Source organism: Mugil cephalus, chromosome 10 (genome assembly GCF_022458985.1).
Source record: "Mugil cephalus isolate CIBA_MC_2020 chromosome 10, CIBA_Mcephalus_1.1, whole genome shotgun sequence".
Lineage (NCBI taxonomy): Eukaryota > Metazoa > Chordata > Actinopteri > Mugiliformes > Mugilidae > Mugil > Mugil cephalus.
Window position 1 is genome coordinate 7,943,091 of NC_061779.1, and position 12,619 is coordinate 7,955,709.

Genomic DNA, 12,619 nt, shown 5'->3' on the forward strand with positions numbered 1-12,619 from the left:
TCTGCTGGTTAACCATTGACACTGCGGGGGCCATTAATGCAGATTACATACCGTAGACATCCACAGCCGACCTGTCCCTCTGTCAATTGTTAATAGGGTGAAGCATCGGCTGATTTTAAAGCCGCTTATATGAAAATTTTTTCCAGAGAGGATGTTTTCATTTTATAGGAATTCGAGAACTTCCTGAAGATGAGGAACCCTGGAATTTCAGCCTTGCATCCTCTCTCTCTGAAGTGCAATACCAGAATATAGTGTGGAAGCAGGATAGAAATTCAGGGTGCAACTTATCTGCCAGTCAAGATCAGAGAGCGTACAGAGACAGGTCCGTAAGCTCTGAAAGTAATTTTCTGCCGTCTGTTGAAAATCTGCTCTCCTGATGTTCTCCAGATGCTCTGGCAGTGGCAGAACGCTGCTTTTTCAACCTGTCGTCAAGGGTCTTTTCAAGGCCCACAGTGAGTAAATAAAGTTAGAGAAATGAAATTAGTGTTATCTGCGGCTTACTCTGCTGACTTCTGTAGCTCTAGTTGGGTCTTGAGCTTCTTCTTCGCCCCTTGCGTCAGGTCGTACTTGTTCAGGTCCTCCTCTGTCAGCGCTAAAAACTGGACATCGTGTAAGGAGACAGGGTCAGAGGCCTTTAGAAAAATGTGAAAAAGCAAAACTGAGAGGCTCATGGGAAACAGAATGTGAAGCTGCACTCACTTCCTCCATGGTGAGCTGCTTGAAGACCGGGTAGTACTTGTGGAGCCGAAGCCTGCGGAGCCAGTCCAGGATGCCGTTCTGCTCCGGCGCGCTGGCCTGAGACTGGGACGGTGGCTGAGGGTGAGACTGGGAACGGGACTGGGAGTGTGAGTGGGACGCTGGCTGGGAGTGGGACAGGTGCAGGGACTGAGGCTGCGTACTGGGGAGGCCGCCGGCTTGCGGATGAAGGTGGTGCTGATGGAGCTGAGAGTACGAGAGCGGCTGATTGTGCTGGGGATGAGGCTGGGTGGGGGTGTCTCCTCCGATGGCCGCGGGACCCCGCATGGCCATGCCTGGGATTGGGGGAGGGAGGGTGGAGAGCTGAGGGGAGTGCTGCGGAGGAGGAATGGAAGGAGGGAGAGGGGGAGGGAGGGAGGAGAGGTGAGGAGTGGAGCGAGTCAAGACGGAGCTGTGGGTGCTGACGACGGGCTGGACGCTGGCCACTCGGTACACCGCCCTGACAGAAAGGGACGAAAACCATGAAATCACAATAATAACTTCATCTAAACAAAGCAGAGTAAAAACTTAAAAACACATTAATTCATTTTGAAACTTCTTTTTCAAAGAGAAAACAGGAATGATGACGGGGAATTACTACGGAGCTCAGCAGGAGGATCTGTGGCTTCATTCAGGCCCCAGGAATGATGAGTAACCAACCATAAGCTGGTGATCAATCCAAAAACTTTCAGAGAACCAGATGCTTAAATCAGCATTGTGCTGATTCTTTAACTTAATGACAAGTTTCTGCAGCGTTCAGGAACAGTAGGGGTGTTTCTGACTGATAACAGGACTATAGGAAGTTACAGCAGTCTACGTGAGATGTAATTAAAACATTTCATGAAATATTGCAAAGGTGCAAGAAGCAGATATCAGCTGAGAATTAAATAACGTTGTGATTCTTGCACCTAATTAATAAAACTTGGGGGAGGAGTAGTAACCTCACCTGTTGGTTCCTTTGTGCTGCACCACACAGCCAGGATCTGTGTGACGAAGTGGAAAACAAAACAAAACATCATCACTCATCTTCATGACCTAAAAGTTTCAAAATGCTACAGAATAATAATGCAGAATGTTGCTCTGCAAAGCAGGTTCATGTTTATGTTTTTATTGGTGAAGCACTTTGTGTTGCGTTTTCTGTTTTGCATGAAAGGTGCTATATAAATAAAGTATGATTTGATTTGATTTGATTTGAGTTGAAGTAACTTCAGTTCTATAAAACTGTTGGGGGAGTTGGGGTTTAATTAGGATCATCTGTTCACAGACATGTTCACTACATATTTAGCTATACTGGGTGATTTTTATCTTGCTTGTTTATTTATCACCTCATGAAAATAATCATTAATGAATTTCTAAGCTCGGGTAACTAATAATGTGGGTGTGATATAGGTGCATTAGCTGTAGCCTTAGTGGTGTGTCCAAGTGCAACTTTTCAACAGTTTATTGAAGACATTTTATCCGAGAAGCTTCCACAGTTCAAAAAGGCTAATGATGATGGAGAGTTGTGGGTTTTAATAGGAACGTCTGTGGCAAAACTGCAAAAGGATCTGCCACATATTTATAGCACAGTCTGAACATCAGTCCACAAAAAGTTTCACCCTTGTCTACACCTCGAGACTGGAGTCTCTGGACAATAATGGTTCATTAGACTACCATTCATTGAGGAACGAAAACAGAATCAAAACAGACTCCTAGACAGGATGACACCCACAAATGTTCCTATTTAAACCCCAACTCACCACCTCTGAATTAAAAGTGATTAAGCTAATTAGATGTGTGGATAAATGTCTTCAAGAAAACCCAACAAGTCCAGTTACCCATTTCACTGAAATTAAACAAAACACTCTACTAAGATTTGTAAAAGGGAAAATATTGCTCACTGCAGATTAACATTGTCTGCTGTGGGTTTTTTGACCTTTGTTGCACAAAAACAGCAACCAAAGAAAAAGTCATGTTCCTCTTCTCACTGACACTGAATATAGACGCTAGCATACGCAGTAGCTCGTCACTGAATCCTTTTACCGTATTCACCAGGTAGCTATTTAGCTAGAACGCAGAACTAAAAGCCTCAGGTAACTGTGCTGATACTTCTTTAACAACAACTTTCGTCAATGGAAGTACAAGCAGATGTGTTACGAACAAAAGTCAATCCCCACAGATGTCAATTATAATGTTTGACATTACTGCTGAAATAAACATGTTTACAGCCTGGTATGAGGGAGAATTTTTATACAATTACACCGAAGCTTGAAGTTATGCGTAATAAAGGGCGTGGCTGCTTTGATTGACAGGTGGGTGTCCTAACATGTTGCTAGCTGTCTTTAGCCTCAGTTCCACTCGTGCTACGCCTCTCATGATTAAATTAGCCTTGAGTTATGTGGAATCAGACATTATCAGAGACAACACACTGAGCTTCAAAACACCACTCTGTTGGCCCGGAATAAGTGAAATTACAGACAGATATTGATGGTAATGTTTTAAGGACTGTTATTGTGGATATTAATATTAGCCTTAGGTATAAGCCTCGTTCTCCCGTGGCTCTATAGCAAACTCAGTGAAGTATAAATGCATGAAAAAAAAAGTAGAAGCACACATAGAAACACATTGCTCTGGTAGCTATAAATACTCTCCGGGATGAAGTCATACTCATAGATTGAGAACACGCGTGCACACACACACACACACACATGAGGTCAGCGCACTCTAGGCTTCCCAACACAAACATGCCACGCCAAATTCCCACACCGGACTAAAATAAACCGTGTCCGCTCCCACCAACACCTCAGAATCCTGCCTGCAGTCTCACCTCTTCCCTGCAACCAACCAGGACTCAGACTTGCAGCCTTGTCCTTTCTGTTACCTCTGTGTTTTTTTTTTCCCTCTCTATCAAACCCACCAGCAGAGTTCAGACATGAAAGCATTTCACTCGTCCCGACTTCCCTCGTCCCTTCTTGGCACTTTCTTTCTCTGCGTCTGAGAATAGATCTCTCCCGCGCCCTCTTACCGACCTACAGCTTTTACAGACTTCCTGCTTTAAGATTTCTGCTTTCTTCTTTTCGTCCACGTTTAAAAACGTGTCACTCACCACACAACCTAATAAGGACTTACTCGAGCTGGAGGTGAGTGTGCAGGTTGGTGCTACAGGAGTGCGTGGAAGGGAGGATGGTAGCGGTGGTACGGAGGAGGGGGGAGAGGAGGGACAGTTGGATGAGAGAGGCCTGGTGGAGGTGAAGAACAGCTGGACGCTGTGGTGTTGGAGGACATGGCAGGGCAGCGCTGTCAGACACCTGGGTGAAGGCAGAGAGACCGAGAGCTGGATTTAAAAACTGAAGAATAAGATGCTCAGACAAACATGAAGGAGGAACACAAATCAACATTTTAACGATCAGAAAAGTGAGCGAGAGGACATTGTTTGGTCTAGTAGATGAAGATTTACTCAGTAGCTTCAGGGCACTGTGAGTAAAAAGTAAAAGAATAATAATAGTAGGTTATTGTAGCAGTTTGTCTGCAGCTAACAAGCTAGTAAACTAGCAAAGTGGTGTTTCGGGCAGCTGCAATTTGATGCATATGTTTGGAAACATTAACATCAGGAATGCTGAAGGATTAAAGGTATTCTGGATTTGAGTGCCAAGTACTTCAAGCCAATTACGTACAGACGTAAGCAGTTGAGGCTAAAATAAATTATTTGGCCAGAAACACTGGTTGTAAACACAATTTTAGTTCAACAAGGCACCTTTAAAGGACAATGTAACATCAGGACGAACTGCTTCTCTGCCCTGAATTAAAATACTTCTTAAGCCTCATAATAAGGAGGACTAAAAGGAAAAATATATTAATGAATGAATGAATAATAAAAAAGAAGGAAAGAAAAGCTAATAAATAATAAAATTAATAAAAACCCTCCAGGGGACAAGCAAGCAGTTACAGAAAAAGAATGAATGAATGAATGTCTTTAATCTTATTCTATTTTTTAATAAATCATCTTTTATTTGATACATTTGCATGTGTATATATATATATATATTTCCATTCATTTCTGCCATTATTTTTTTATGTTATTTTGGATTTCAGTGTCTGTACATGCCAATTAAGTGTCCCCTGCTAACCTCAGTCTAAGGCAGGATATCGATTAAAGGGGTGGAATCATTTTGTATCGACAACCTGGGTCTGCAGTGATACTCCGATAACGTTAGCTAATTCAGCTAACAGTTGATATCCACCGACTTAGCATATGGCTGGTGTTATTGATGCCAGTTCTTTTTTAAACAAGCCATAGCTCAGGATTTAAAATCATTAGCGATTGATTTTGAGAACCATGCACCAAAGGATGGGCACTAAGCAGATAAGGAGGTGGATGGTGACATAACCATGTTTGACACAACTTCACATCCTCGCAGAAACAGAGTATAAAACCTTGATAAGACCTTTTCCGGGACAGAGGAGCATGTGGAAGGATAAACACTTGATGACTAAAGGTGGAAATGTAATTCACAAATATGTCCTACACATGTACACTTAAAATCATGGTGTCAGTCATGTGATTGATTAGCAGCATCAGCACTAACAAACTAACCGAATCTAAGATATGAAATGGAAGCTGAGGACTAATTGTCATATAACAAAAAAGCACATCTCTATATATTTTAATATATTTTTATGTGATTCAAAAGTTAGATTTTTAATTCGAATACTCCTGTCATAGTTAATCCATCTCATCGTCCTCTCACCAGGAACAGAAACTCTATGAAAATACGTATCAATGGACAAACCTTGCGTCCAGATCTACAGACTGAGGGAAGAACTTCTCGACTCCTTCATCAGGAAACGCCTGTGACAGCTGAAGGAGAAACATTCAACAATGTTAGAGTAAAAACAAAGCACACTGTGTCGTTACAACTCTACGGCGATGATACTGAACTTTACATCACAGGAAAATGTGACTTGTGTTTGCTTTAGCATTTCAAGAAATTAAGGACAAATATGAGCCTTACACAATTTAATCAGAAAGGAGAGAAAAGAGGGATTTATTAAATAATTAATTCACACATTTATAGGCCCTTTACACTTAGAAAACATTAACTTGTATTTGACTAACTATAATAATGTTTAGTTTGAGTTCATGATTTTCCTTTACTGATGTGGTTGTGTGTAGTTTTGTTTTGCTATTTTTTTATATTATTATTTTTAATTATTTTACATATTAGATATATTCTACAACTTTAATAACTGTATTTTGTTTATTTCACATGTGCATTTGTCTCCAACCATTTCACTGTGAGACTCTTATGTAAAGCTCACTGGTTAATTGCATTATTCTTGCTATTGGTAGCTTTTCATATCTATTTTTAAACAATGCTGCCAATATTTACATCTGTACTGAAGAATAAATGACACTAAATACTTCTGACTCGTCTCTTAACATGAATGCATGATCTTAGTACTATAAGGTAAGTGAATTAAGTGAATTAGCGGGGATCCCGACCTTGGATATCAGCTCTGTGACCTCCTGTTGACTTCTCACAACGGACATCATGAACCCATCAGCCCAGCTCACCTGGAAGAGCAGGAGGAAGTAGAAGAATACATTTGTAATGAAGGTGGTGAGGAAATTTAAGGAAGTAGTTAAATAAGTGCATTTGTGTTTACATTTGACCGACCTCGAACACATATTCGCCGGCATCTTCAGACTTTCGTGTCACCGCTTTCAGCACCACCCTCTCAATCGCTGCTGCTGCTGCAAAAAAGGTGCAGATAATTTCTCAGATCATTACAAACACAGCAAGTTTTAGACAGCTGCTTTCACATGTCGGTCACTGAGAGTTAAGAAAATTCAAATGGCCTGAAGGAAATCAAACTTGGCTCATGTTTAAAAAGCAATAAACTGTGCGGGGACATAATTGTGAGCTACAGATGAAGTAGTTTGAAGGAGCGTGGTGATTTATCGACGTCACTGTCTGCTGAGAAAGGTCAGGGTGGAGTGGAATAAAACCCAGTGTGACCGTTGAGGAGTCTCAGTGGCTCCAAGGTTAAACATAATGTTGCAAAAATAAAGCTCATTCTTCAACTGCATTCATGTCAAGAGCTTAAATATGGAGGTAAGGTAGCCGGTACTACAAGACATGTAGCTCTCAAACCAAATAAGGACAATAAACAGAATGAATCCTGTGCTGCAGAAAGATTATGTCTTTACTTGAAGCTTTGCAGAGTTTTGTCAGTTTAAGTCCTCTCGTAGGAGAGGCTGTCACCAGATCATGAAACCTCACAGATTTAATCAAAGTGCCAATTTGAAATGCCGGAATGAAACCGACTGTGTCTGTGGAAAATTGATGTCACGATGTAAATTTAATTAACTGACTGACAAGAACATAATCAACTAATTTCGCTGAGCTAATGTTGAGTAAAAATATCTTGAGTCTCTCTGTATTACACTCCAGGACATATCTTGCAGGCCAATCAAGCTTGAGGTGGAAATAGTGCGCAGCTTTAAGTACCTAAGGGTCCACATCACAAAGACCTCACCCTGACACTGAACACCACAGAGCTGGTCAAGAAGGCTCAACAGCGACTGGACTTCCTGAGGAGGCTCAGGAAGTTCAGCAAGTCGCATGTCACCAGGACTCCCCATTGTCCTCTCTGCAGAGCATCAACAAGCACAGAGTCCACAGGAGAGCTGCCTCCATCACCAAGGACACCATCCACCCAAAACACAGAATCTTCACACCCCTGCCTCATAGGAGTGTGAAATGTAGGACCTCTAAACTGAAGCTGCCATCAGACTCAAAACTGTCTACAGTCTACAATCATGGACTAAAATCATGAACTACTTCATGCCATTCAATGCAATGTTCACTTTACCAGTTTTTCTTTACATTTCAGTCCATTCTCATTTACACATTGATATTTGCACTAGTTATTTTATATTTTGTATTATATGTATATTTTTATATTTTATTTTTAAAACCCTATTAGCATGCGATTTGTTTTACCTGAGGACGTCCTGTGATTCAAATATTACCCCCGTACGTCTCTGTTTCATGTGCTTTAGTCAAATTTACATTCGTTGTTGTGGCTCTGCTACTTTCCATCTCGTTCCACTGTGTGTCAGAGACGGTTTTTAACTGCCTTGGATAATAAAGCTATGTTTATTTAAAATAAATATATATACATATACATGTATTGATACTATTCATCCCGTGGAAGGAATTACCAACGACATGGCGTTATTTAAATCAGACCCACCTATGCCAACAAATACATCAATGATTGATTTAATGATTTGATCTGTCTACACGAGCGAATAGTTCTGGGACATCTCGACTTTGTGCCCTAACTTCAGTCCAAACTTTGACTTATAGCACATCCTTCATAATTCTTAAGTGACAAAACTAAAAGTTTTATCAGAGGACCACTGTGTTACGAGGATTATTGTAGGTAATTCGCGGTGTAGTTTTTACTTTACAAATCACGGACATGGACACTTTGCACGGGATTAAGATCACAGACAAACTCTGTGATTATTAGAAATTACCACAGGTCCCAAGGTAAAACAAATCCTCTGCGAATAGGGTTTAAGTTTTTTTTTTTTTTGGCATTTGAGTGGATGGCAAAAGAACAACTTTATTGCACATGGAAACATGTTTCTACACTGTGCAAGAGACAATAAACTCTTTGAATCTCTTGAATGTAATCTGAGCAGGTTTTATGAAGTTTTATCTGGAACACTGTCAAACGTTAACGCAACCACTCTCAGCCTTATCAGACCAATCTCTTCTGATTGAGGTTAGCCCGTAAAGCTCAACCAATTCCCCGTCTGCTTAGAAAATTGATCTGCCTGGCTAATCAAATGGTTTTAAACAAAATATCTCTGACTGGTTGGAGGACTATACAGTTGTGTGTGGAGGATTTTTTCTCCGTGTATGAGGTGAAACATGCCCCATAATGAAATCCAAATGCTGCACATACCAGACTCATACTCTGATAAGATTTATGTTGGCTACTCTGGACTAAAAAAACACAACAATATCAAATTATGGACAAAAACACAACATCATGCAACTACAGTGTAAATTTAATATATGGACGTAAATAAATGTGAGTAAATCTTGGACCGGCTTCTTTGTGAGGATGTACAACATGCCTCGGGTGCAGAGGCAGGTCGAGGCTGCTCCGCTGCCGCTGTTTAGATCCGTGTCTCTTGATGGGAGGCGAGTGGGAGTGGAAATGAAAGAGATGTGTGTGCGTGTTCAGAGAACCTCCGGGTATTGATTCGCACGTATTCAGACTACACAACTCTATTTGAATCTACACCGGGCATGCAGGGACAAGCGGTGGGGGAGGAGGGAGATGCGCAAGGGGAGGGGAAGGAGTCGCACATCCCTCGCCACCTCGCTGGGTGATCATGTCGGGCAGCAGCTGTGGAAGTCTCTAATGTGGCTGCCAGTCACATTAACCCAGTCTACCCACACAGCACAAACAAACTACAGTAATAAGTCCAGCAATGAACATGTTTCCCCCTATCTCCCACCGATAAACATCCCTCTCTATCTTTATTACTTTACAGATACAGTTTATGGGCAGGGTACATGTGAGTTCTTCTCTGCATGTGTGTTTAACACCTACAATGTATGTGTGTGTGCGTGTGTGTGTGTATGCTGGTGACAGCTATGTGGTGTGGCCATGGGCTAGCGACATACTTGAGTTTTGTGTTACAAAGGACAAGAAGCAAAGTATTGTTCAACTCATGTTGCTCTATGGCTCAATCTGCTTCTTTAACACACTTCCTGTCGCCGGCCGCACTCATGAACATTAAAGCAACATGGACGATGTTTACACGCACAATATTTCTCCAACCTGAGATTCTACTGTATATAAAAAGAGCCTCAAAATATCAGTGGTAATAAAACCTATTGGGGAAAGTGGAGAAGCTGCTGTGGAGAATAAAATCTACTGGAAAATAAACAGAAGAAGAAGTTTTTTTTCCCCCAGTTTTACTGACAACACTGAATTAATTCAATAGAGGAAGAAGACAAAGATGGAGCAAATGGTTTGAACTTTGCTTCCCACATGTTTTCCAGCTAGGTTCATCTTTTCAAAAACTGTTGTTTACACCAACTCTCTCACTTCCCCCCATCCAAGAAAGTTAAGAAAGAAAGTTTCTCAAACAACCTCAGCCTGTCACTGAATGAGCTTCTCACTCTGACTATGGTGTCGTGTAGAAGGTGATGGATGGTGTTAACGATGGACCAGAGTTCGTTCAAGGTCCTTGCCTTTACCACAGAGCCCCGCCTTCTGTACCAGTTTGTCCAACCACAATGTTCCCTTCTTTTTAGTCGCAGCACTGTGGAATTAAATTTATTTACAACGTAATGTCTCTGACTCGTTGCAGGATTGTCCAGTTGCGATGCTGAGCTATTACTTTTTTTTCTGTGTATCGTTTGAAACATGCCCCATAATCACAATGTAGTGTTACAAGAGTCATATTCTGATAAGAATTTAGGAATTACATCTAGATTGAGGTGTTACATTTGTGATCTGATTGGACTATTCTGTTAATTAGAGCAATACTAGTGTCCGTGTAAATGAAGCTAATGTGGACAAACTCAGCTCAACTGTAAGACCATCACAATCACAATGTTGTCATCCCATCAATACTACAGGAGTCCACTCAATCTACACATTAGTGAACCAGGGCTGACATCTAGCTCGGGGAGATTTTATTTAAATTTTTTATCCCATCTTTAACCACATCCTGTACAAGCTGACACACCAACTGGCCACTGGATGATATAAACAGCTGACAGAGAAATCTCATGTGATTGGGTTAACTTCTATAAATCAAGAATTCAATGTGGCTGTTATTGATAGCTAGAAGAGGAAACAGGGCTGAAAAACATATGCTGTCAGCCTTGAACTCTATTCTGTATAGTCCTGAGGACATTGTTCCAGGAACAAAAAGGCTGAGGGAGGAGGTGTGAAGGTCCGTTCATGGACCCGCCGACTATTCGAGCCTTAAGAAATGGACAATTTTGCGATGTTGCTGACAAATGTTTGTTCCAATGACGGATCCAATAAGGGTGGAGGCATAGATAAAGACCATTTTAAGATATTATTTAGGAAGAACAAAAAATACAAAATTAAAAACAAGGGAAGTTATTTACACATGAGCGAATAAAGATGTAAACATTCTGCGTGTTATTGCACAGTATGCATGTTCAATATGATCTGCTAATATCTGTGCAATGACTCATGTTGACAGATATTACAGAGGTTTTAATGTGAAACATAATTAAAAGCAGAAGTTATTATTCAAAGAAACGTGTGCTTCTCTATATACATTTGTCTGCTGTACCTGCAGACAAAGAGGTTTTACAACAGCAGCCCCTGTTCGGTGATGACTGACCTGACGGATCCTCCTGAACCTGAAACCATCCAGACTGCAGCTCTCTATTTCTTACACACCTGAGCCTGAGGGCAGCATTCTTTCAGCTTATTATTGTGATGTGCCAGCATGCCACATCTTGTCTGACTGGGCTCAACCGAGTCTATAGCATGACATACAGTTCATGTTGATATGCACCGTTAGAGAGAGTGGGTGGCTATCACAAATGTTGAAACATAGTCTGCATTTGAAAAAAATAAAATAAAGACTTGTTAAGGTCTGCTCACCTTTGCCTGCTTTCCCCTGGTGGCTCTTGGTGGTTGGTGCTGCTGCTGCATCCTGGCTTTGTCCAGCAGGTAGAGAAGGAGGCAGGTGGGGTGGAGGCGGCGGCGGTGGTGGTGGTGGTAGAGGAGGTGGAGGAGGAGGAAGAGGAGGGGGACGGAGGTCTGGGTGAGGAGAGGGGAGCTCCTGGCTGATCGCTTGCTCTCCTTGTCCCACGGTGACTCCAGAGACTGCGCCGGCCTCTCTGGTTTGACTCTGGAGGGAGGGAGGTCGGAGGTCAGGGACAATCAGAGCGCAGGAAATTATTTACTCCTCATATTTAAGTATGGCCCGATTGTCAAACTAATACAACAGTGAAATCTTCCAGGTCATGGTATGTCAAAAAATACCAAAGCTAAAACAAAGACTGATTTGATTTTGCTTTATTTCAGTCTGCAGCATAAAACACTGAGAGACATGAAATGTCAATAATTAGACCAAATGTCAAATGTTAGACCATGTTTCTCCTTTAACTGCACTAATTTTAACATTTTTAAAAAAAATGCCTCATATTCGTTCCATGAATTCCAACAATTAACGTAAATAAAAGGAAACTGTCCTTATATCATGATTATCTCAACTTAACCATGTGAAGCAGAGCAGTATATTGTGAACTTTAGGGGTGGGAAAAAATATCAACATGGCAATATATCGCGATACTTTTTCTTCAGATACAGTGCCGATTTTGAATGTTTTAATATCGATTTTAAAAGAAAAAGTCATGTTTTTGGCCGATCCTAAACAGCTTACGCACCTCCACCACTTTTCTATATATATATATACATATATATATATACATATATATATATATATTTAAAATTTCTCAGTTAACTATGTAGAAGATTGCAATATTGCAATATCACAATATCGCAATAATGTATTGCATCGTATCAAGTATCATGATACGTATCGTGAAGTCCTTGCCAATACCCAACCCCAGTGAGCTTTAAAATACCATCTAGATCCATAATCTAATAGTCCAAAGACATGGTAGGTTTAAAAAAACAAAGGCAGGTGGACTTGTTTGATTTTTTTATACATTTTAATTCTGCTTTGTTTCAGTCTGTAGTGCAAACAAAGATTTAAATATCATTAACAAGAGAAGGTGGAGGCATCATATGCAGAGTGTAAATGAGAGAGAATAAATAAACGGAAAATACTTCAATCATAAAACGAGATTCATGA

General features: G+C 40.9%; 1 protein-coding gene across 1 annotated transcript in view; it reads right to left on the reverse strand.

The window, feature by feature from the left end:
- The window catches only part of zcchc14 (zinc finger, CCHC domain containing 14), a 31,260-nt gene that overhangs the window by 5,568 nt on the left and 13,073 nt on the right, over nt 1-12,619 (reverse strand). Inside the window, exons 3-10 of the mRNA XM_047597480.1 lie at nt 11,401-11,650; nt 6,393-6,469; nt 6,218-6,289; nt 5,505-5,572; nt 3,844-4,022; nt 1,682-1,718; nt 700-1,195; nt 502-599 (exon numbers count right to left, since the gene is read on the reverse strand). Coding sequence (XP_047453436.1) covers nt 502-599; nt 700-1,195; nt 1,682-1,718; nt 3,844-4,022; nt 5,505-5,572; nt 6,218-6,289; nt 6,393-6,469; nt 11,401-11,650 — 1,277 coding nt within the window. The remainder of the gene's footprint in view (nt 1-501; nt 600-699; nt 1,196-1,681; nt 1,719-3,843; nt 4,023-5,504; nt 5,573-6,217; nt 6,290-6,392; nt 6,470-11,400; nt 11,651-12,619) is intronic.